Source organism: Melozone crissalis, unplaced genomic scaffold (genome assembly GCF_028551555.1).
Source record: "Melozone crissalis strain CALT ecotype California unplaced genomic scaffold, PUWL_Pcris_2 ptg000042l_1, whole genome shotgun sequence".
Classification (NCBI taxonomy): domain Eukaryota; kingdom Metazoa; phylum Chordata; class Aves; order Passeriformes; family Passerellidae; genus Melozone; species Melozone crissalis.
This window is the reverse complement of record NW_026535820.1, coordinates 9,531,767-9,558,669: the sequence shown is the minus strand read 5'-3', so window position 1 is coordinate 9,558,669 and position 26,903 is coordinate 9,531,767. Positions and strand designations below refer to the sequence as shown.

Genomic DNA, 26,903 nt, shown 5'->3' with positions numbered 1-26,903 from the left:
TGCTGGTCCCTTCCCCTTGGATTGTAGGGGCTTCATTCTGCTCCCTGTCTCAGTTTCACATCTCAGGGGGCTGGAAGATCAACTGGTCTTACTATTAGAGACTGAGGCAAAGATGGCAGTAAGTACCTTAACCTTTCCCTCAGTCTTTGCCAGCTCTGTTTGTGGCACTCATGGTTGCTTGCACTCCATCAGGGCTTCTTCTGTACATGGGGGGAGCTTGGCCACCATTGGTTCTGGCCCTGTGTCCTGTCACCTGCTGTGGCTCGAGCTGTGGGTTCCTGGGGGGCTGTCTTTGCTATCCTGAGATTCTTTTGAGAATATTCCCCCTGTACCACACTGCAGTGTTCAGCTGGGATTGTGCCACCTTGGCCACTTGACTGATACTTTTTGTTACGCCATCTTTAAATCCATTGAGCAGAAGGATTAATCAGATGGGAGCTAGGAAAATATGGAATGACATCATAGTGAAGGAAAAGCTGGTGAAGGTTGTCAGAAACTGCGAGGAGAAACGCAGAAAGAAAGAACATTTTTAAAGTTTTATAAAATCGTAGGAGACAGCGGCAAACACCTGAGTTATGTGCAGTTCTCATTGATACCTCCAGGATGGCATTTCCCAGGCAGTGGTTACAGTCAGTGGTTAAGGTACAGCGTCAGAACATCCCATTGCAGTCACCCATCTTGTCTATACAGCACTGGCCTATGTTTAGAGCTGAGTGAATAATTAATTTCAGTTTCCTGACATATTCCTGCAGGGCAAAAAATATGTAAAACTTTGTTGCAAAAAATTAAAAACCGGTCAAAATTAATTAATGCTAAAATTACCTGCAAGAGGGGAGTACTTCATTCTGTCTATATAGATCTTAAAAATAAACCATGTAAGTGACATTTCTAAAGCTGAAATGCATCTCACGTAGTTTCACTTGCCTGTATTCTACACATTTGTTCTAACATGATGGTTTAAGTATCTGCTGCAGAAAGGGAATGATGGTTACCTTCTCTCTTCATTTGGACATTTATCTTAAAATGAAATTAGTTAACCTCAGAGAGTACCTGCTGTTTTCTTTGAAGGAAATTGTCTTATTATATAGACTTATTTTAGATAGGCCAAGTTGGGTAAGTGAATTTTATGCCCTGTTCATTTCAGCGTTTTGATAAACAAGGTAATTTTAAAATAAAATGCAGCTAAATTTATTAGCTTGATTTATGAAAAATCTTAAAACAGTTATGGTTAATACAAGTGTGCTTTTTTCAGGAAATAAAATATTCCATCATTTTCCTCAATGCAGCAAGAACTAAATTAAATTCAGTTCAAGTTAAAAAGTTTAGAAAACATATCTAACTCCAAATGACAGCTACCAGTGATGAAGTTTAAATCTAGCTGGAAAGCTGTTTCAAAACTTAAGGATACTTGTTTTTTCTTTTAAATATTAGAGATTCACACTGTTTTCTGGCTAAATTTGTCAAAATTTAACTTCTTGGAATTGAATTTTGTCACACTTTTGACTGCTGGTTTGGATAGCTCTCTGACACCAAATTTCTACCGCTTTTGACAGTATTTATGACAATAAGAAAATCAGTATGCCTTTGACAAGTTCAATAGATTATTCTGCTTGATTCACTGAAATGAAGGTTTCCAGTGATTTATTAACTCTCACAAATCTTTTCAGAGCAGTCTTCAATTTAGCACCCTACTTCTTCAAGTGTCATAACTGGGGATTGTATTTGCATAATCTCTGAAATCTTGTTTTCTTCCAGATAAATCATACTAAAGAGCATAAGCTTATTAACTGGCTTCACTGCATTGAGATGTGCTTGAAAATATTCTCTTTTTACAGCCACACTTGGAGACATACAAGTTATACATTTTATTATCCCATTATTATATTTGATTATAGTGTCTTAATCAAAATATCATACAATAATATGCATTTCTGAAGTTGAAGAAAATTACATTCATCCTATATTTTTTTTTTTTGCCTGTTAAACCAGATCTCAAACTTGGACTGTTATTCAATCAATCCAACAATCAAGCTGCATCAGATGGGATTGAATCTGTCCAAAGTGATGGCTGCCTTATGTTTATGTTTTATTGCTGGTTTTGCTTGATTTTTAAATCTCTTTTGCTTAATATAATTTATGATTACAGCTTTGGATGTGGCTGATGATACCGATCTAGGTAGCAGTCCTTTTGCATTTTATTAAATACATTTTAAAGTCTGATTGAAATGTCTTTACCTAGTTGGCAGAATGTTCATAGCTACTGATCAATATAAAATGCCCCTATTTTTTCTTACTCCTGCTGCTGTTTTGTGCATAGAAATCTTGTTTCAAAAGGATTTCTTTCCAGTCATACTAAGATTATTAACATAAGATCAGTGCAGGGCAAATATATTTGGGGTTTTTTACTACCCCTATTCTTTCACTGATTCTTCACCAATCTTGTTGAAGACTGATTAACTATGATAAATGTGGGTTATCAGAAACCTCAAATGATTCATTCATTATAATCTATGTTAATTTTTTCATGCAGAGATAAAAATTTTCAATGAATTTATAGCTGAGAATTTAACATAATGCAAAATCATGCTTGCAGAAATGTGAGTCTAGAAGGAAATTCAGTGTTGGCTTTTTCAGATGCATGAAAACCCCTGTTTTTAAATAAGCATTTTTAAAGAAGCATACGGAACACTACAGGGCAGTGAGGGCACAGTCAGAGGCACTGTCCATCCTTCCACTGAGCTGAGCCAACAGAGTACTGCTACCAGTGCTACTTACCACCCAATATTTCCACCTCTGCTGACACAGTGACATTTGCTCTGTTCAATGTTTATTTAGCTTAAGCAGTTCATATCATTAGTGATTTGGGCTTTTTCACTTGGTCTATCTTGATGAAATTTTGCTGGTGCTGATTTTGTTGTTACCTAGCCCAACTAAAAGGTAGTAATGTCCATCTAAGAGAAGGTAGTGATGTGACAAGCATTTGGGACTGGGTGGAAAGGTTCTGTTCAGCACAACTGGAAGAGCCCACAAGACCACAGTCTGAAGGGGCAAAAGTAATTTTTCTCTTTTTTCTCCCTTTCCGGGAATGTTTACACACTGTTTCTGATTGGGCTTATTGTTACAGGGGGCCTTTATTTTGCCTACCTGAGTTAAAACTGCTTTGTTTTCAGTGGAGTTTCTCCAGATTAACAAGTGAGATCAAAATAATCAGGCAGCAAATCAATAGGTTTGCTAAGCTTAATAGAAAAGGTCCTTTATCTAGACACTCTGACTCCTTTTCCAATAAAAGCCTATTAAAATGATACTAACATTAGCAGTATGGGAAATCACTTGTGCATACAGGTTGATGAAATGAAGCATATGGTGTGTCTTGACTTGCCATTTTCAGTTCTTCTGGGAATATCATCATTAACCAACCATCAAGTCTCAGTACCAAGCCTGTAAAATGATTGGCATTTATAAAGGTAAATATTGCACAGTGACTGTTCAAATGCTTCTTCTGTTACAAGAGCTATTGCAGCTGCTGCAGACAGTGATATGTTGCCAGCACTGTCACAGAAGAGTACTGAATAAAGTCATAATAAACTGGGTCATAGATTCAAAGAAAAGGCTCAAAACATGAATCTCTGGAAAAAAAAGAAACATTTGAAGAAAATCTGAAAGGAAGTTAAGAAAGAAACCCCAAACTTTAAATATTCTGAAAGGATTTCTGGAATTATTGTTATAAAGGAATTTTTTAGTCCGTATTTTCTTAGCCAAGAGGTATGAAAAGTACCAATTCTGGTTTTGCTCGGGCAGCTCTTCTGGGTCACAGAGGATGTATGGCTCTACCATTGTCAGTCTTAGCAGCTCAGACTGGGAGAATATCTTTCCTTCTCCAGGCAATGTTAATTAAGAAAATTTAGTGGGCTGTACATACATACAAATTGCTTTAATGCTGTTCTGAGAAAATTCAATATAAGCTCTGCTGAATTAGCCAATATGTATTATTATCAATATTTAAGGTGACTTCTCAGTTCAAACCTAATTTGCTAGTAGTAACTAAAAAACAATTAACATTTTTTCCCTAGGGGAACATGATGAAGATAAATTTCATATTCTATAGGTTTGCTTCTGTTCTGTGCGTTTTCTTCCTCTCTCTCTTTCTGCAAAAGAATTAACCCTCCAGTCATTTCAAAGGTCCCCATTTGTAAGTCAAATAAAAGGTAGAATATCATGTGATGTACAAGACCTGTCAACAGCTTGAGTATTTAGAAAATTTTATGCCTAATCCATGGTCTCAGATGAATCTACAAAAATATTAGCTAATTTATTAATAATAATTGAATTTCATAAAATTAGAATGAAATATATGTCATAATCTCTCTGTTTGCAGACAGCTTGAGAGGAGAAAAGTGAATTAAATTTAGCAAATAAATTATCTCTAGCCAATTGTTTTTAGCTCTAACAATTATAGTTGCTGCTCTTTCTCTGTTCTTTTTTGGTCTCTTGACTAAAATAAAGCTCATTACACTGTGTAGATTTTCAAATGTACACATAAAGTGAAAATGTTATCTTGTCTGTGAGGTGAGTTTACCCCAGATGACACAATTTCCAGTCTATTTAATTGTTCCTTAACTTGCAGTTTATTAGATGTTTGAATAGTCTGCAGATTTATCCATGGAGTATTACAGCGCCCTGCATGGGGTCGCTGGGGGTAAGAGAAAGACGAGAATCTTGTTTCTTGATCAGAAGGCTGGATTTATTGATATATGATATATAATACATTATTACTATACTAATAAGAATAAAGAGAGAAGTTGCAGATGCTGCTAAGCTAAGAATCGAAAAGAAAGAATCTATAACAAAGTTGTGTCCAGGGACTCTGTCCCCAGCTTGCTCCTGTGATTGGCCCTTAATTATAAACATGGGAACGTGAACCAATCACAGGTGCATCCTATTGCATTTCACAGCAGCTGATAACAATTGTTTACATTCTCTTTCTGGGGGCCCTTGCTTCCCAGAAAACGAACAAGTCCCAAAGAAAGGATTTCTGTGAAAAAATGTCTGCGACAATGGAGTTTTGAGATTTTACGTTCTCTAAAGTGAGCTCGTTAAAATAGCACATTGACAAATGATAGTGTGTCTAACACAAACCAAACATCAAACTTTTCACAAAGGTTTTTTCCTTCAAAATGTACTTATTTTCATAGGAAAAAGGAATTAGAAATCATTTTATGTCTTAACTAAACTTGCTTTTATCTGTGGCTGGATCGTCCACGTCATAGATAACCCACAGCACATGCTGTCCCTGATTTATTAAGTAATGAAGTTAATAAGTACTAAAAGTTTGTTAATCATCAAACTTGATGCAAGTCAGACCCAACTATTCTTCTGGAGACAGCACAAATCTAGAAGCCAGCAGAATATTGTCTGTAGTTTTCCTATATTCCTAACTCTCCTTTCCAAGAGTGGATCACTGACAACAGATTTTTTTGGAGATGCTGATGCCACTAAATTAGTCATTCTCTGGAAAACTCTTTTCTCTAAAAAAGAAATTATTCTAACAAGTATCTGACAAGAGCTTTCTCATGTGTTTCCAATATGTGCTTCAGTTGGGGTAGAATTAATTTTCTTCCCAGTGGCTGGTATGTTGTTGTGCTTTGGATTTGTGCTGAACACAGAGCTGATAACACAGAGATGTTTTTGTTATCACTGACCAGGGCTTGCACAGAGCCAAGGTCTTTCCTGCTTTTTGTGCTGCCATGTTGGTGAGGAGGCTGGGGGTGCTCGGGAGGGTGGGAGGAGACACAGCCAGGACAGGTGACCCCAGCTGACTAAAAGGGTCCATGTGGCATCATGCTCAGTATATAAAGTGGGGGAAGAAGAAGGAAGGAGGACATTTGGAGTGATGGCATTTGTCTTCCTAAGTAACCTCTGCAAGTTCTGGGGCCCTACTCTTCTGGAGATGGCTGAACACCTGCCTGCCCATGGGAAGCCCTGAATCAATTCCTTGTTTTGCTCTGCTTGTGTGCATGGCTGTTGCTTTCTCTAATAAACTTTATCTCAACCCACAAATTTTCTAGCTTTTGCTATTCTCATTCTCTCCTTGATCTTGCTGGTGAGGGGGTGAGTGAGCAGCTCTGTAGGGCTTGAATAATGCCTGGGGTTAAACCTCAACAATCATGCATATAAAATCATATTACTATAAGCATTATCATTTGCAAGAACTAGCAGCATCTTTAGGATAATTTTTCGTACTTTATGAACTTATTTTTTTTTTTTTTTACTGAGTGACACAGGATATGTTTCTTACTCCAGTCTGTGTTTCTCAGTCATCTCCTGACTGCATGTATTTTTAATACATTTCATTTAATAAGTGTAAAAAATTCATTTTATTCAGACATGATGGTGTAACTTTACCAATCCAATTAAAGCTGGAATAAAGGAGTGATCAAATTAATATCACAATTAATGTAAATTAGTAGTTCAAGTTAATGGTATTCAATCATCAAATTAGTCCAATAGGTAATAAAATAAAATGATTGTGTTGAAACTAAACCTTAATTTTTTGATTTAGCTAAGGAAAACATGAAGAGGAGCCTCTTTTCCTGCAGTTTTGCACTCCTAGAATTTCAGCTGTTCCAATGTATTTGCTCTGCTGTTAGATTCACTAAGCCACTGATAACGTTGATTCCTTATGAGCAAGTATAGCTATTCAAATGCCTCTTTCAGATTTTTTCCTTCATATCATTGTCTCATTTTCCCATTTCACATGATAGCTTAAGAGTGATAATGCAGATGTGTTGATTAGATGGTACATTGTAGCAGTTTTTGACCAACACAACCTTTCTGTCTGCAAGTTATAGAGTAATCAGTAACAGGTTGATTATTGTTTTTAATACACTGTTAAAGGTGTGGCTCACAAACACACACTTTCAAATTCACATGTACAGATATTAATGAAAAATGAGAAACAAAAATTGAAAAACAAATTTGAAACTTTTCTGTTTCTGGGGATTCTTTTAAAGTGGGTGGTCATATCTAATCTGCAATTTTAAGCTCAATATTTGAGCTTATGCTGTGTCTCATTAGGTTGCAAGCTCGTTAGGCTCATCTTTGTGACACAAATCTTTCATCAGTTATTCAGCTGGAAAACCTATCCAGGAAAAAACTGTAAGTGGTGGAGGAAGAGAACTGCCTAGTCCCTGTTTCACCTCTGCACAAACCTTTATGGGTTGCTCTGGCAGAGAAACTTCAGTGTGAATTACATTGGGAAGACTTCAAGACTTCTCAGAACTCAAGTGTTTTCATTATTATTGCTACCTATTACCTTCAAAACCCTCTTTGCATCTTTAAATCATGCTGGAAATTCCATCACAAATAACACTAGATTTTAAAAGTTATCAACCCCAGTAGAAATGATGTGATAATTCATAAATCTATAAAGCAAAAAATGTGGAAAGTCTCTGTGACAAGAATTTAATGTCTGTTTTTCAGCTGAGGAAACAGGAAATAAGTGTAACACACACAAAAAGCCAGAATCAGATATTGTGGAAGTATTGAATGTCTGATAAATCACAATTCTCTTTAGGAATCTTACTTCAGTGTTCTAAACATTGTAAAATTATTGTGGGTTTTTTAACTGATAGAGAATAGCAGAACTTATTTCAACATAGTTTTTTAAAATATTTTTCTTTCCATTCAATTACTTATTTTGAAGCTAATCCTACACATTAATCCAAATCTGGAACCAAATTTGTCATTCTTTCTTTAGAGATTCCTTCTGTGATGCTTGTTTCTACTCTTCTCATTCCCTGTACTTCATTCCTGAAATAGCCGTTGGGGTCTATTTTGTTGAGAGTAAGATATTTTTAAAATATATTCCCTGTAGATCATTAAGCATCAATTTTGGGAAGGAAAATTTCTCATTAAGCAAGCATAGGCAGCTGATAATCTGTGTGGGCAAAGAGGGGGTTTAGCTGTAAATTGCAGAACCACAAAGGGAAGAAATACTTCTTACTGCAGGCATTTAGCATAGTCAAACTTGTCATTTCTGGTTCTGTTACTATTTATAAAGTTAATAAAAAATCCTGATTTTCTTCTCACTTTCATAGTTCAAAATACACCGATAATTTAGTTACATGATTCTGTTTCCATATGACTTCTGATTCTGAATTTTTCAGGTGGATATTTTTCAAGTGGAGGCAGTAGATATTGGTATTCTCCAAAGGATGGTTGTTGAAAAAGGGAGAGGCTCTGACTGGCTTCTGGAGAAGATTATTGTGAAAGAGTCAGCATCTTCAGGGACAGAAACACTGTTTATGGCTCAAACATGGCTTAAAGACAGACGTGATGGAAAAAGATCTGCCTCAGTAACTCTGGATGTCACAGGTCAACACTACCTTCAAACTATCATCTGCTAAGAAATTCAATCCAAACTATAGAGAATGCAGCTATAAAATTTGCTTCTACAAACAAGTTGTGATTTAAAATATTCCAGTAGAACATTGTCATTATACAGGGAATTAGTGTGTCTGAACACTTTGTGGTTTAATACCATTTAATAACCACAATTTGCCAGAGGATAATTTCTGCTTTGCTACTCCAGATTTTCAATGGTGTAAATGCCAAGAAATTTGTCCTATTCCTTTTTTACAAATTCCTACCTCTCCAAATCTTACTTCTACACCTGCAAACTACTTTTAAGCTTCTAATACCAATTACTTGCTAGGCAGAGTGAAAACGAGGTAAAAAGCGGGGAAAACTCTGTTTAAGCAGTGGAGAGAATGTCTCCATTGTATTCAAGATGACTAATTTACATTATTTATGCTACACTGTTTGGACAACTTTTGCCAGAATCTGGAGATGCTTTTGACTGACACCATGAGAGTAGTCAGGCCACACAGGAGTAGTTTTGAGCCCACTGCCTGTGGCTCTTTGTCATGACAGGAAGGGAATGTACACCCTCCTTCCCTCCCTGTGTCATGGCTTCAGTCCAAGCACGGATTTCAACACAATCTGCTGTGCAAGCTGGGAGGAACCACAACACACTCCAACCACATCAGCAGGCATGAAAATCCAGAATGTACCTTTAAGACAGATGTATTTATTCTGCCTCTCAGAGAAGTTAATTGACAGTATAAATGAGTCCTTGGATTGCAAAGCTTGTTCTAGATTTATTCTTCCTAACTCCCTGGGCATTTGCTGGCACTTGTCCAGCAATAGCCTCTTGAGACTGAAGAAGATTCTAGTTCAATTGATTTCCTCTGCTGTATGATCTCTAACTTTTGATCATTTGAAACCAGGAAAAAAAGGAGGAAACTGTTCATGTGCAAATACAAATAATTTCAGCTTTGGTTTGGTTTGTATGTTGGGACATCTCTGAAAAAATAAAAAAAAAGCAATGTTTAGTTCTGTTTCTATCAAACTTCATTGATTAGGACAAATGTTCCCATGAGTTTCTTTATACAATAATTGGCAAATCCAGTCTTGGTTATGAACTCAAAAGAAGTCTTCTCATTTTCAGTCCAGGTCACTACCTAATGTTTACAGGCAGCTTTGATCTATACCAAATCCTTTTGAAATCAGTGGGGACTCATATCTGTGGGAGGAACATCAGCCTCTAGAATGGGCATTAAAGACATCCAATTAGTGCTCATTCATCCAGGGCATAAATTGTACAAATGAAAGGGAAATACTTTAAAATGAAAAATACTTGAACCTTCATGTTACTACCATTTTCCTAGTAAAGAGACAGTTTATTTAATAGGATGATATTTAGATGATGCTTAAATAGAAAATTACACTGTACATTTCCTAGTTAAATCTTTAATCTAAATGATATAATACTCCGTCAATTGCCTCACTAGACATGAATACAAACCTTTATTATAATATAGATACTGTTCTACAAAAGTATTAATTTTATCTTTCTTTTTAATTAGAAGTTCAGGAGAGGAGGAGTACATCTGCCTGGCCTTTAGGAAGAGACCAAATGAATTCAGGTATAGCTTCTGTCGTTACATTGACTGTTTTATTAATCAGTTTTGAAATAATAATGTGAGAATATTTTCATCACAATATGTCATTATACTTACTTGTACTGACAATAGTTTCCCCTTTGTAAAAAATGACAATGAACTTAGGGAGCTGATCAATACCCAGGTAACATGCTTATAAAATAATGTTCCCCATGTAGAGCAAGGCATGTCTTAGAAATTTTATATCAGATAGCTTTGTTAATATATGAAAACAGAAACATCCTTAATATTTTTTCCTTTTTATTTTCCTTATTTTATTTGTTCAGAAGGCAGATGGAGGATTTATTTCACAAAGCATCAAGAAGAAACAAAATCAGAATTTGAAAAGTTGTCAGAAAATATATCCAAGATGGTTATGGTTTTTTATGGAAGCAACGGCAAGTCAAATCCAGTTTCCATGGAAAACAAAGCGGAACATCAGACTGGGAACCAAATAACATATGATGTAAAATAATATATAGATTTGCCTATATTTAAATTTCCTTTGAGTTTCATTTTAAAGAGAAATAAGAATGTAGTGCTGTAAATATTGTTTTTAGTGTTTGTATTATTGTTTAAACATTCAAGAAAATCAGAGCTGAAGTTTTCAGTCACGTACCATATTTTATTTTTAATTTCTGGCTTTCTTAAGTTCATGATGATCAAGCATATTCTTTTTTTCCCCAACAAATAGTCATAGTTAATAATGCATATCATTTTAAATTACATTAACATTACTTATTCACATTAGAAATCATTGGTGTATGTAATTTGAATTTGATAGAACAATTACAATGAATGCCCCTAGAGGATAAAGCTAAAATGTCCTTAAGTGCCTACAGTCAACCTGGTTCTGCTGCTTTTGAAGTGAATGGCACTTTTAGCACCAAGCCTGATGCAAATGGGTGCAGGACTGTGCTGACTCCTTTACAGCCAGCTTCCTCTCTTCCTGTAAACTACCTATGCATTTATCTGCACACCTCTGTTTGGATGCTAACTCCTTGTTTTCTTGATTCCTAGATATATTTGCCATCTGATTTGGGAATGCTTTATAAAGTGAGGCTTGGTCTCCAGAGTTTGGAAAACAACATATCCCAGTTGTCTCTTCATCACTTTAAAATACAGAACACATCAACCCTGGATACCTTTAGTCTCACCATAAATGAAACACCTCCTCTTTCTCCTAATGGAGACAGATGGGTTGAATTCCCTATACAGTGGCCATTAAAAGAAGCACTTTCTGGTAGGTATAAATCTACTTCAAAGCAGTAGAGTGGTTCAGGAGGTTAACGTGTCCTGGTATTACAGTGGAAACCTTTATCAAAACAGAAATTTTTATTTTCTTTATTTAATGATTCATGGAGACTGGATAAGAAGTTAAAAGGTATGAAGGAAAATATTACCCACTCAGCTTAATTTCTGTACTATAAAGTGGGAAATGCAATATTCACTTGATTGCACAGAAGCATTATTATATGCTATAAAGAACAGTTTATAAGAAATATTCTTTTCTTGAACTATTGTAATATTTTTATTCTCTTTTGTTTAGTCCTCAGCTGCTTATATTGCTGACATTAACAACATGATTTTTTATAGTTCATTTACTATTAAGTGATTTTGTTGTTTGTTTGCACATTCTAAATAAATATTCTCAGTAAATAACAGCTTAAAACTACATATAAACTTCAGCTTTATTACCTTTATATACTCCAAATATTTATGTCTCCTAAAATTAGCTCAACAATTCTTACATTTGTCACCTCGGTTAAGTAAAATAAAAGTAATCCTTTCACCTAAAATCCACCCTATTCCCTAATGTGATTCTTACTGAATGCTACCATATGATGGAACAAATACTAACTTAATTAACAGACCAAATAATGACATTTAATATTTAAATAATTTGTCCCTTGGGTTTTATACAAATTAATTATTTGGGTAAGAAATAAGTCAGCTCATCTAAAGTGGGCTGAAGTAGATGTAAAATGAACTACCCCAAGACACTTTGGATTGCAATTTATGGCCCAGTTTCAGTGAGGTCTCTGAATGCACCCAAAAATAAGTATGTGAATAATCTCAGTAGAAGTAACAGAGCCTGAAGTTTGGGGTTATTTTGCATATTTTGGAAGCAATTGAAAATCTAAAATTTGTGTCTAGGCTTTAGATTTCTATTGCTTAGAAGTGTTATTTTCACTTGCCCACTTACACATTATGGGTACAGAACAGGGCTCAATGGCTTTCATCTCCTACACACAAGATTGAAACAAAGAGGACCTTCAGATTAACATAAAGTACATGAGTGCACCCCTTGCAAAGGAGTGATCACTGTCACATGCAGAAGTATTCAGGATACAGGTACAAGCCATAGAAATGAAGATAGAAAGGTGCAACATGGGTGATAAAAGGGGGATGAGACTGGAGTCCTTATGACCTCGGCTCTGGCTCTGTCACTGACCTCTTGGTTGAAAAATTAATTTCCCCATTCTTTGCCTTTTGTTTTTTCTTTCCTGGTAATATTTTTGTTCTTTGCATCTATTCTAAAATCAACAGACAAAAACCATCACAAACAAGGAATAGGTGTTATATTATCTCTAAGTTTAGGTAAAAGAACAATCAAATGAAATAACTAATTTCTGTGGGTTTTATTTCTTTCCACGCATGCTTTAGATATTTTCAAGGAGGGATTTGTATCTAGTGAAGAAAAAAAACCTAGGACAGTGATTCCCCCAAATCTTTGCCATTTATGTCCAAGAGAGCTTTAAGCAGCTCCACAGCAGGTGGTACACGTGGAGTTCAAAGTGATCTTTAGAGACAAATTTACTTGCAATTTATTGTGAAAACAAGATATGCTTTTTGACAGCTTTCTAAACCTAATTTATTTTCTCCCTTTTATCAGCTAAAAGCAAAACCAGTATTGTATTAATTGGAATGGAAAGCAGCTAATCACACTCACCATAACCAGATGCCATGTGATATTAAATTTCAGATACAGCTCTGTCATTTATAGAGTGCCTTAGTATTTTATCTGTTATATTTTCCTTTTTTAAAAAAAGCTTGCTTGGGATTGTGATGAAGCATTTGCTAATGGCTAATTGAAGCCATCAAAATGCAGTTGATAGAGTGCAGACCCTTGAGATCTGGCAGTGCACACTTGTGCCTTTGGGTGTATTAATGAGCAGAGGCCTCCAGCTGGGTATATACATAAGTACTTTCCTTTTACTGTACCTTCCTTTGAGATGCTTACACCTCAGGAATCCCCAGGGATGACATGGGTCTCTCTCCTCTCACACACAGGGCTGTTCAGAAAGTCAATTTTGCACTACTGTAGTTTTTAAGGCAGAACAATTAAATATTGAAAAGGTAAAAAAAACCCCTTATTATGCTACTTTCAAGCTGATTATTCCCAAAACTTTAAAAGAGAGCTGTAATTGATCCCAATCTCATGAAATAATTAGAATTTTATAAAATTAATGGAGTTGTAACATTCATATATGTTACCCTTGTTGTATGTAATTTCTTTTCAGAGATCCCTTTAATCTTTCCCTTTCCAATTTATTCAGTACACTAAAAAGATAAAAGCTTGGTGGCTACACTTGTGATCTGGTCACACTACCCAAACAAAGACATTATTTAAGTATTTCAGCCCTCTTACCCTCGCCTACATTAATTTCCCTCAATTGCCCTCCTCTGTACAATGCACTCTCCCAGCGCTGTCCCCTGTATGATCTGATCCAAAGTTCATGAATGCAGCCTCTCCACCTGACTCCAGTGCATCAGGGCCACCACAAGTCACAGACCTGACTTGTCTTGGACTCACTTGGAACCTACAGCCATGATGGGCAGAGTGTTGCAGATATACTCTATGAAAAGTCCTTTTTTAAAGATTTTGCTTCTTGAGAAGCTGAGAGGTTTCAGAAACAAAATGTAAATTGATTATCTGCTGCTGTAGAATGCAACAAGTAGATCTTTGATTGGCCCATCTTAGATGTTTCTAATTAATGGCCAATCACAGTCAGCTGGCTTGGACTCTGTTCGAGACAGAAGCATTTGTTATCATTCTTTGCTGTTCTATTCTTAGCTAGCCTTCTGATGAAACTTTTTCTTCTATTCTTTTAGTATAGTTTAATGTAATATATATCATAAAATAATAAATCAAGCCTTCTAAAACATAAGAGTCAGATCCTTTGTCTCTTCCCTCATCCAGGAATCCCTGTGAGCACCCTCACAGGCAGAGGATGCCCCAGTCAGATCATGCCTGAGCTACATGTCATGTGCATCTTTCCCTGGTTCTCTGTCTGCCCCCCTCTCCTGTACAGACCTTGGACTTATGTCGTAGCCTTGTTCTCATTCCTTCTCTGGCCCTTTCTGCTTCTAACCCCAGCTCAATCCCTGGATGGATCCCAGGTCTTTTTCACTGTTTGCTGCATCTGAGACTCTGGACATCTCTGTCTGCCTCATGCAGATGCTGCAGAACGTGGTCAGAGAGGGCACTGCCTGAGCTGAGGCTGTGCTCAGCCTCTACCTTGCCCACTCTCGTGGAGCCGGTCCACTCTTGCTGCTCTTTGACACAGCGATCCAAGAATTAAACCTTCCAAATGCAATCCTTTCATTTTTGTTTTGGGATGGCCCAGCCTCACTTCTAAAATTTCAGATCTGGGAGATGGTGGCAAAACAATTATGAAGAAAAAATTGCAAAAATTTTGGGGTTTGCTATTATTTTCAAGTGCTTGAATTTTAGTTACATCTGACTGTAGAATGCCGTGTTGTCAAATTGCTGTGTAAGGTTGTGGCACATTCTTAACAAGATCTCTTTTTAATTGATGTTGCAGTGGTTACATATCATCTAACGGTATTTTCAAGAAATATTTTGAATGAGAGAAACTTAGTGCATATGACTGCATCTATATTTGGTACTCATGGTGACACAGGAGACAGATCCCTTCTCCAGTCATTGCAGAATGTACAGCAGGGAGAGAAAAATGAGGTAGTCTGTCTTAAAGTATTTTAAAATTTACCCTTTAATCCATTTTTATACTTCCTACATATTATTTTCAAATTTCCCCATACAGTTAAGAAACATGGTTTTATAATAATACTGAATAATTTTATTTTAGTCATTTCTAGTTATGGTGGATGCTGTTGACTTGGGAGAACTGGAAAAAATTGTTCTTTCAATCAGCAGTAAAACAGGTAAAATGCTTTTACTTTCTAAACTCAGTCATGTAAATGACACAGCTAACATCCTGTTAAAGGCAACAAAGTCCCTGCCAAAGTTAAATCCTAGTTAAGTCCTTCTGGCTATTTTTTCTAAAGGGTAGTGTTTTATAAAGCAAAATTCTACATTTTGACAAATTAAAATCCGGGGATCTGAAGGTTATAACATTGTTGCATCAAGAAAGTAAATGAAGATGAATATAAATATATTCTGCACTTAGTACATGCTCTACTAATAAGTTATCTAGGAGAATAATTATTACTCAAGTAAGAAATTGATATTTTAAAATTTTTGTTCTGTGATTCAGTTATTTTCACTGTGTTTCCCTCCCAGTTCAGTTTTCTCCCTGTGACATGTTCAGTGACATGTTTTGTCACTGAACTTTCTTGAAATTGTCTTGACCTCAACATCTCTCAGCTTTATCTGCAGGATGGCTATCATGTTACTAATTCAAAGAATTAATTATAAAGCTTTTTTAAATCCCTTAATGAAATTTGCTATATAATTGCAAATCATTGCTATGCATTGCACTTGACCATTTTCAGACAGTTTTCTAGGGAAGCAAGGGTTCTATGTTTGCACTTTATCTAACTTTTTTTTTTGTTTGTTTGCTCATCCGGAGGCTTCTGATAAAAACCTTTTAGGCACAGCACCCGGTTTCAACCAAGTATGTGAGGCGACATTTGGGCACAAACTCTTGGCTGGTCACACATCCCGTGCCCAGCACAGGTCACCCCCAGGGGGACACGGTGTGGGGCTGCAGTAACTCCAGAGGGGAAGGGAAGGACAGGGACAGTCCTGCCATGCTGCAGCTCTCTGCTTTTGTTTCCCACAGCCTCAGTTGTGGAAGTTAACTGCAGCCATCTGTCTGAGTGACAGTCACTGAGTGTGGCAATTGTGTGTAGCCAAAGGGCACCACGGAGAACGTGACAGGAGAGACTTTTCCTTTCAGGTTTGAAAACACAGTTCACAAAGAAGGGACATTGGGCTCATTGCCTCAGTGTGTGTTATGAAGACAGGATTGAGATGCTTAACAGATATTTCTTCCAAGGAGTTACTTAGATGATAAAACACTTCAGATGAGTAAGGGTGCCCATACTGTAACTAGACTTGTTCGAACTGAGACTATTTTGGACCAAGACTTTGAACCAAAAATCCCAAATCCCATAAAATCTCTTTAAAATCAGATGTACCCTGCAGGACTGATCAGTCAGGGCAATGTTCTCCAGTGCATTTATGCTTTTGTTCCTTATGAGAGTCAATTTTTAAGATCAGAGGGTTCATGGTCCCTTCCTGAATCTTCTGACTCTCTCTATGCCCTTATCTTGGCAGGTCATGAGTATAACACAATGTCTTGGATCCCTCCACAGAAACCTATTGATATAATTAAATAGATTTGGATAGTAGCAGAAGAGATTGGAATGCAGTGTGTTGAACAGGGCTGAAGCTACAAATCATAGAAGGGAAAATGAATAGTCTTCATTTTCTCTTATTTTGCCGTATACTGAGTAGTGGCAAGACACTCAGGCCATGCAGCTGAAGCCCCCAGCAGAAAATTCAACAAGGAGTATAAGTCAGAGAGCAATGTTTCCCAAACAGCAGAGGGGTACAGTGAGCTGCTGAACTCCCTTCCTACCTGGCACCTAATCAGATCCTCTTTGTGCTGCATGTGGAATAGAGCTCCATTCCTCTTGTCAAGCAGTCACTGAGGAGGAAGCAACAAACCTGTATTTCTGCTCTTCCTTCTCAAATGTGCCTGCCTGAGTCATGCTGAAGCTTTTCTGCATGCCCATCCAAGGACAGTGAGGACACCACTTCTTTGCTTCACTAAGACAAAGGAAATGCTTACTCCTAAGTTTCTAAGTTGAGGTTCACAAGTAGGAACAAAATAAAAAATCTTGTAGTCGTTACAGCACTTTCAACTCAGTTGTTTGCATTCATAAATTAATGAAAAAATGAAGTTTTCATATAGTAAGAATGCCATAATTACACCAACAACATCCTACCTAATTTCTTGTCATGCAATGGAACACTTTCACTATGTTCTCTTTCCTTCTTTGCAGACTGCAAACTGGACATTAAAAAATTGCATGTGCAAGAAGCTGCAAAGGAGCATCCTATCTATGTATTTGAAGTGAATGAGTGAGTATATTGTGGAAAGCTAATAATGTTTTTTAATAGCATAATAGTTGAAAACACTGAGCAGACACTGAATTAAAGTAAATGCCATAGAGTGATTCTCTCAATAGATATTTTAAAAATATGCCCATCTTTAGATGTTCCACATAAATTAATAGGATTTTTTTCATTTAACATATTATTTACTTACCAAAAACCAAATGTGGTTCTATTTTTCAGAGAATTTTCTGTGAATGCAAATAAGCCCAAAATAGAGAGAGAAATTCCAAGATCTTTTGTTATTGGAGGAGAGAAACAAAAGAATGACATGGATAACAACTTGAATAAGGAAGGAAGTAAAGTAAAGAATTTGACAGAGTATGCTATTAAAGTGTACACAGGTGACAAAAGGGGAGCAGGGACTGATGCCAATGTCCATATTATTTTATTTGGGAATGAGGACAAATCTGAGGTGTTTCAACTCTCTCAGTCACTGGAGCATCAAAACCCCTTTGAAAGAGGCCAGGTGAGTACACACACCTTATACGTTGTGTCCATTTCTGTACTGAAAAAGCAAATATTAAATCTATGCAAGTTCTTTAGAAAACTTTTGGCATTTTTCTGTTTTCCACATCACTACATGAGTCTCAGCTCACCCTGTGTTTGTTCTTTCCACCAGATTCACCAAGGAACATTTTACTTCTATAGTATCTAGCTGTCTCTGCTGCTCTGCTGCCTATTAGTCCCACATACATCTTCACACTGCCTCCCCTTCCGTGCCCAGCTCTGTATTTCCTCATTCTGAAATGCACAGCACGAGTGGCCTGTGCACTTGTGTGCACTACCCTGTGCTCTTGCACACACCTTGAATATCCTGCATGAGAACACAGCAGTCTCTTTTATCCCATCATTTTACTTTGCCATGGAAACTGGTGCTGCGAGCACCCCTGGATGTATAAGCCTAAAACCAGGTGAAATGGAACCATACACATCAGCCTGATTCTGAGATCCACCCTGCTTTAGGCTGTTATTCAGAGACCCTTAGTTCAGATACAGATATTTGCATAAGAATGCAGATTCTCTGCATGATGTCCTAGTGGATGTTTTCCTAATTTAATAAACATATTATTCTGTCAAAGACATTGCTCTGTTTGGTCACCACTTGTGCAATGGAGTACAGTGATGGTTACCCTCAAGTAAAAAAGAAATATATATATTCTCTGTAACTTTCTCTTGTGGAGTTATTGAAAGGTAATGACTAAATAACTAGAACTCCAGTGAAAATATATCCCTTAAGAGATCTACCTCATTATCTCCAGCAATATTAATCATCTTTTTACCCGGAATTAGTCAAAGTTTCTTCAGCCAAGTTATCTGTGAGATAAAGATATTTACCCATGAATTGTCTTCCATACTAAGGAGAATAGTAAATCTAGCTACCTACAGGCAGAAGAAGTAAGTAAAAAATGTCTTAAGTGGTACTTCCCTTTGCCTGGTACTACACAGGTGGTGTCATTACCCTTCAAAAAGGAACAGTAAATATGTAGAAATCCTGTTAGCAATCCAGCTAAGTCAATGGATAGCCAGTTTTTCCATATAAGACCTAAGTCAAAGGTCTTAGGAAAACCAATTTCTTTTTAAAAATCAGCAATATGAAATAATGGAATATTTTATATTAAAGTATATAATATTTGAGAGGAATAATGATTAATCTAGTAAAATCCCTTAATTTTATATTTCTGAATTTTTGTTCACATATCATTTACAAAAATATTTTAGAAGACTATAGCAGTTGAGGATTCATGAGACCAAAAATATTTTCACAGTAGATGAAAGTCAAGAAAGAGGTAGGGATTATCATACTATAAGTTGAAAAGTGAATGTTTTGTGGCTAAACTGAGACCTAATAGGAGAGGACGTATGCCACACATCACCAGTAGGGAAAATAAGCCACATTGGTGGTTCACTTATTCTGAACTTCTACTATTACACTTGAATTGGTCTCAGAACTGACCTAGACAAATATGTAAGCTTCCAAACATTAGTATCATATTTTAATAACTAAATTTTAATATTAAAGGTTGATACCTTCAAGATTAAGACAAAAAACCTAGGCAGCCTACGTTCAATTGAAATTGGCCACGATGGGAAAGGATTTGGTAAGTATTCTGTGTTCAGTAGCCTTGCAAACATCTTCTGCTTAAGGATCTGCCTGACATTTGGAAAGGTGCTTGAAGTCACACTACTGCTACAGCTAGCTAATACAAACCTGTGTATAAATAAGGTCAGCTTTACTGCCCTGGTTTTCACCCTCTCTATCACATTTCCCTTGACTATACTACGATTCTTTTTCTAGCAGTGATCTAGTTAAAATAAACCTCAGATAGTTTTATCTTTCAAACATTGGTCAGCCAAACCCCTTATTAGATGTCTTAAATAAAACAATGATTTTCTTGTGGACAATAAGAAAATACCTTGTTAATAAGACAATTGATTGTCTTGAATTCAATCAGTTCAAGACATGACTGAATTTTCAAACTGCAGGCTAAACTTTCCATGGTTTGAGCAAGTTTGAGGACTCTGGTCAAAGCATGCTGTAGCTCCTTTAGATCTCCTCTTGAGAAAGTCTGAGAACATCAATGTGCACCAGGCCCTCCTCTGATGTTAAGTTAGGTTGTGGCTATAGAACATAGCCACACATGATAATGGAAAATGTTTCTGTGAACAGTAACCTCTAGACTCTGAATTTTACAGAAAAATAAAACAGGAGACTAGGGCATATAATCTTTTGAGCTTACATTTAATAGTGCTAAAAACCCGTAGGGATATGCGGATATCAGACATATAGAGATATGCAAACACATAAACAGAATATGCAGGGAATGTATAAGTTGAATCAAAAAGGCCTGATTGTATTAAGATACTCTAGTCAGGTGAAGTTTGCTTAACCCATCTCAAAGAAATAGGTTTAGGCTTAATAAAATTTGATTAATCTAAGTTTATGAGGCATAACAAAGTGCCAAAGGGTTTATCATTTCTAGGATATACCAAGAAAAATTCTGCAAATAGCATTTCCTATTTGGAGAAAGTTGAACAGCTTTTTTATTTTCCTAACCACCCAGTCATGTCGTTTATTTCATGGTGTTGAAAACAGAAAAAACACCAAACCTGTTGAAAGATCTGTAATAAACAAGATTTTCCTGGTAATTTTCATCTTATTTGTGATAACTGCTATGCATGCACACAGTCCAGCTTAGATCCGATCTGGGAAGGGAACTCCACAATGGCCAACTTTTAGCACTGACAGTTGCACAGAAGTCTGCAGGCAAAAAACTAGATTGAACTTTTATTTCCTGAGTCCTGATCTATCAACAACATTATTATTTCCCTTCTCTATGTCCTGATCAACATCACATAGCTGCTAATAGTCCTTCCTAACACAGCTGGGGCGTGTTGATTCATCTTAGACATGACAACCTTCCTCTAAATATTTCTTTGAAATTCCCTCCAAGTGTCATTTTTCACATCAGCTATTATCCCCACAAGCTTCCTAAAATGTTACAGTAACTCTTTGGGATGTTTCATCTGTTTGCTAACATATCCTGGCTGCCTCTAGATTTCTCCATACCTGGAGATTTCAGTTGGAGTTTTGTCAATAAAGGATGAAGCGTTAGATTTTAATCTTTTCAAGAGAGCAAACTTGCCTTTCTATTCTTTTGTAAAGTGTCGTGTAAATTTGAGAGGCTGTAAAATTTTATTGCTGATGATCTTGACTCTGATTTAGAGATTTCATGAAAGGTCATCTATTCCAAGTAGAGTCTATGATATATTAAACCATTCCCAAGGTTTCATTAAAAGAGTTTCAAAAGTACTTCACAATATCAATAAATGGATCTTGCAAATTGAAGGTGGAATACCTAGACACCTTCATGGCCTACTTAACCCAGCTATTTTTTTGAAAATGTCATTGAATAAAAAGAAACATCGCTGTACTTTTACATTTTATCCAAACTGACACAATTTGCAAATATTTTAATATTACATTTTTAGCATGTACAATTAAAATTTAGCATTTAGAATAAAAATATTTTACTGGTTTTTGCCTACTTAGTACTTCATGCAAATATTTGAAAACCAAAGTAGTTAGATAGGATCTAGTTCTTTATCTCTAGGACATGTAAAGACTATCAAAATGTTGTCAGGTACCAGCAGTATGATACTAATTAGTTTTAAAATGTTTTCATTAAGTATTTTCATTGGCAAAGACAACTAAAGATATCAGCACAGACATTGTATATATAAAACATATACAATATATGTGTTGTACATCTAAAACATACACAATATGTTTTATGTATATATATGAAAGTTTTGGTTTTAAAATATTAATATTTTGACGTTCTATAAAATAAAATTCTATATCACAACAATGAAGGTATTTCTTCACACAGCAAAATGGGATTAAAGCAAAATATTCAGTATCTTCTTAAAGCTGAAACAAATATGAGTGTTGGCCTAAATGAAACTGCTATTCTGAATCATGACAGCTGGAAAAATAGGAATATGGGAAACATTCAGCTTTACCACTTGGTTCACATCCATATCAATATATTAATTGGAAAAGAGTAGTGGAATGCCCACTAGGAGTGCATTCTGAGTGCATTTCCAAGTACCTGAAAGGGCAAAATGGGTTTTCAAGAGTGTATTCAATATTACCATGCACTCTGTTTCATTTGTCTTACTGCCTGTTCTATCCAATCTGGAAAAATAAGTTAAGTCATAACAAAAATCTCCCATTACATTTTCTATCAAAAACATCAAAGACCTTCCCTGTAAAACAGAGAAGTTGGTAGTAATTTGAATCATCTGTGTTTCAGTTTTATTATTGATGTTGAATATACTTGGAAGTACTGAACCACATGGGGTTTGGGAAATGAAATTAGAAACCTTTCTTATGCTGTATTTGTGTTTTGTTTATATTAAATTTGCTCTTTTCTTTTTTTTTTTTTTTTTGTTCTACAGCAAGTGGCTGGTTTCTAGAAAAAGTGGAAATCACAGATGCAGCTAGGAATTCAGTGCATTGCTTCAACTGTAACAGGTCAGTAGATCAGTCCATCATCCCTCTGTACATGCTGTTTTCTTTTTCACAAGTCTCTCAGTTGCTTCTGTCTGGTTTTCTAAGACAGTAATGATTTTTTTTTAAACAATGTTGTGTTTTTATCAGTCCATCCCCAATGACTTTTGAACCCCCTGGACAACTTGAAACTAAATTGTCAGGAGAATTGCTAGAGGAAGACACTAGATTTTTCCACTCAATTAAAACTGGGTGATTGTAGGAGGGAGAGACATAATTTAATGCCTTTGCCAAGAGAAAGCATTCAGACACATTTTGAATTCAAGGGGTAGAAGGTGTCTGGTGAACCACTACACAAGCATTAGCACATAAATAGCTCTGGCAAGCATTTCAGGGGTAAGCAAACAGGCATGGAAGGGAATTAGAAAGGAAGACAGTGGAACATGGCAGCATAGATTCAAAACTCGTGGAAGTAGTGTATTTTATTAAGGCAACATTAAAGCATTAGAATCCTTCTGTTTCAATGTTTGCTTAGCATGGGCCCAAGACACATTCAGCAAATGGGATAAAGATAAAAAGAAAGGTTTATATAATGTAATGTAGAAGTGTAATGATCTAAATTTAGAAATGTATTTAGGTACTGGGTTGCTTGGGTAAAGGGCTACTGTTGTACAAAAACAGGGTGCACATGAGCCTGCATCAAACTGAGACAACACAGTTTCAAAAACTGGAAATTAAATTGAAGGAGTGCATTTAGAGTGACTGTTCACTACAATATATCATTCATGGCTTGAAGAATTTCAGAATAAATAACTGATGGAAACATATTCATGTCCTTCCAAGTGGAAATTAGCTTTTGAATGCATCTGAAGAACAGAGAAGTGTGAAAATTTACAAGTTCCCTGTATCTAGAAAGAGAATGTTACCTGGTAATCTGAAAACAAAAATGGTAGCCAAGAATATTTAATTTTATCCTTTCCTTAAATATTTCTGTAAAATTGACAATTAATGGAAGCCAAATCCCAGCCCCTGTACCAAAAAAAGGTAACTTTTGAAGTTCTTGGATACTCAGTTTGTCTCTACAGTCTAAATCACGAGAGTGAGGTTGTTGTTGACCTCAACAACCTCAAACTTCTTCCAACAACAATAAACTTGCCTTGCTTCAACTTCTTCCAAAGGTGTTTTCAGATGCTCTCTAATCTACTAGATACCTAAATCTAAGTTAGTGGGCATTAAGCAAAGCTCTTAACCCACAATGTCACTCAGATGTGCAACACAATCCATGACAGGATTTTCAGGATTTTATGCCACTTCACCCCTTTTGCTTGTAAGAGTTTTCAGACCACACCAATCAGAGGAAGATTCTTGCAGGAGATAGACTGCAGCAAACGGTTTTTTCCAGATATTTGTTTTTTTTCAATTTTATTTAGAATTTTATAGTAAAAGTGCAAAGGTAAATAAGAGACTGGCGCAAGAACTGGAATCACATCACTGATGTGGGTGAGTGACTGGCACAGATTGATTCTACATGCACCTGACAAGAACATTTAACTGAGGCTTGGTGGACTATGTGCCTACCCTGAAGCATATAAACCCTACTAAAACTGGAAGTTATTCAGTAGAAGAGATTAGGAGGTTAACCCCAGGGTACTCAGAGACCCAGGGGCTTCTCAGATAGAGGAAACTCTAAGTTCATGGTCCTCTTCCAGCTGAGACATCGAGCTCCTCATGGAACTCCTCGTGTCATGGCCTACGGAGGGAATGGGGAATGGGCTCATTCTCTCGCATAAAAAGGACTCCTCCAAAGCAAAAAACATCTCTAAAAGACATTAATCACTGAGAAACCTGAACCCTTTGCTAACTCATTTAAATGCCTGTTGTCTAGCTTACACATCACACATTTCCAGGCTCTGTGACTTCCACATGCAATTTTAGCTGCCAAAATCAGCCTGGACATGTTTATCTTCAGCCTTATCTCCCAGCTGCTGAATGGTGCAGCTTCAGATGTGAGCTACTTTGATGCTGTACTTATTGTCTGGGAATCTCTCCCACACATGTAGATATCAAATCAGGCAGACTGTCATACACCTTTCAAAGTACAGAAGATTTTTAACTCTCTTTGGAAATTAATACCACTGTATTAATTGTTGGTTCCAGTTAAAATCAGTCTATCCAAACTTTGGACTCAGGCCTGTTTCTCATATAATCAACAGTAAAATCTCCATAGGCTTTTACAGAGCTAGGATTGGGCCCATCATGCAACTCAGTATTTTGTGAAGCATCAAAGAGTTATGGGAAATACAGAGTTCCTAGAATTAATTACAAGGAGAATAACTTGCTGTCACAGAACATGTTTCTCTACTCTAAATTATCCTGATTTTATTGTCATTCTTTAGAGCAGTTTACTAGTTACCAATATGACCAAAAAATGAAATTAATTTATATGTAATAAATATATTAATAAAGTTAATTACACTTTAAAATTACACATATGTGAATGCTATTTGAAAACAAAAATTTTAAAAGTCACTATTTTCTTCAGGTTGGCTTTTTCTTCTCTAAAAACCAATGTAAAAACTATCCTAGAAAATCAAAGGTGCAGAACCAGGCTCTCACAAATTGTCTTTCTTAAGTTTTATATGTGCTGTGTCTATGACAGGTTTTTGTTTTTCCGTTAAGGTGGCTTTCTGAAGATGAAAATGATGGCCTCACCATAGTGCAGCTTTATCCACAGCTGCTTGATTTCTGATTCTTTCAGTGTGTGATGCTTCTCCAAATCCATGCTGATTTGATTTTCATGTCTTTTATAATTCTGAAGGCATTGTAATTATTGTGAAGAAAAGTCAAAACAATGTATTAAAAACATCACAGTAAATTAAATATGTCTAATGTGAACACAGAATTCTGATCCTATTATAGATGCTCAAAATCTTTGCATGACAGAAATTTAGATATCAGAAACTTAAATCTGTAACACGGCTCTGTGGACTTGAACTGAGCAATCATAATTGCAGTATGCAGTTACATATGTAGTAACATACTCAAATATTTGTGTTTCAGTAATCATCTGTGGGAAAGCTAACTTTAGCACATTTCAAATCTGTCAGTATGTATTCATTTGATATATTTTTTCATTTTCATAATTTATTAAAATTTAGATATTTTCAAAATCATTTTCCAAACAAACTGCAAAACGCTTCAGCCCTACTGAAGCCTTACTTGGCTTCTCTTAAGTGCATAACAGAGAGTAATAAAGATCTTGTTATTCTGAAGTTCACCCTGTGTGGGTAAGCATCTCGCTGGCATTTGATTGTAAAATCCTGTAGCTGAGCCAGAACCTCGGCTGAGAACCTTTAGATCCAAAGGGTCTCTTAAGGGAGGCTGTTATCAGCAACACTGCAATAGCTTAGGCAGGCTTAGGCAGCTCCCTGCTCAGCTTGATGATTTTTGCAGTGCCTCTCCTTAGCTATCAAACCAGCTTTCCAGTACCACATTTGTGAATGCCTTCATGACAAAGAAAAACAAACAAAAAAAAAAGACCCAATTTTTTTTTTTTTTTTTTTTTGCAAATGCACAGTAAAAAAAAAAAATGTATTTAGCTGTAAATGCACAAGTTAATGTTTGATTTGGTAGGCTTTGATATCACCAGAATTGACTTAGGAAGGATTTAGGATACAGAAAAGTCTAAAATGTAATCAAGACTTGCACACCACCTGAAGTTTCATGTATGTGATCAAAATACAAATATTTTATACAAGCTATGTAAGGCATCACTCTCTTAATCAAAAACTTCACTTTTTGTACCTCCAAAATCCAAAATCTTACTGAAGATTTGAATTTTAGACTTGTTTCACCCTCAAGACAAGGTTGCTATGTACTGTAGCAGCAATGGGCTTTCTATAATTGTAAGAAATAAATGTCTTCGTAAGCTGTGTTGACAAAATATTGTCTGGCTGTCTTTTTAAATATGTTTAATGTTTATTTACTCACACTATTCTGTGAAATTAGGACAGTTGGCTGACATCTGATGAGATCCCAATTGTTACCTTGACACAAGAAGAAATAATAAATGCCTATATTTGGCCTTGGTAGGTAATATATATTTAAATATCATTTTTATCTACCTATGTCATCAAAAGGACAACTATTGTAAGGTGTGGATGTGGTCAGTGTGAGCAATAGAACACTCAAACTCTTATTTTTTTTTTTCTGCTCACATTCCTACCACACTCACTGGAATGGATTTGAAATTGTATCCCCAGAGCCCACAGTTCCCTTACTTGGTATCAGTATTCATTACACTGAACAACTTCGTTGTGATCTATTATGTGATTTGTTTCATTATTATGTGTTTCATTAATAGTTTGTAATACTAGCTCCTTTTGATGCCATCTCTGATTTATCAAGTGTAAATAATGCCTTCTTAATCTGTTTTTCTTTACTAAGAGTGGATACCCTTCTTGTGAGCTGCCTTCCATTCTTGAAAATTATTTTC

General features: G+C 36.1%; 1 protein-coding gene across 1 annotated transcript in view; it reads left to right on the top strand.

Moving 5' to 3' along the window:
• Positions 1 to 25,157, top strand: part of LOC128942654 (lipoxygenase homology domain-containing protein 1-like) — a 113,108-nt gene extending 87,951 nt beyond the window's left edge. The window contains 11 exon segments of the mRNA XM_054285243.1: positions 8,166 to 8,373; positions 9,927 to 9,986; positions 10,289 to 10,467; positions 11,022 to 11,244; positions 14,831 to 14,985; positions 15,116 to 15,191; positions 17,280 to 17,358; positions 17,575 to 17,860; positions 19,415 to 19,493; positions 22,357 to 22,432; positions 25,088 to 25,157. Of these exon segments, the coding sequence (XP_054141218.1) occupies positions 8,166 to 8,373; positions 9,927 to 9,986; positions 10,289 to 10,467; positions 11,022 to 11,244; positions 14,831 to 14,985; positions 15,116 to 15,191; positions 17,280 to 17,358; positions 17,575 to 17,860; positions 19,415 to 19,493; positions 22,357 to 22,432; positions 25,088 to 25,157 (1,491 nt within the window).
• Positions 25,158 to 26,903: the final 1,746 nt, after the last annotated feature.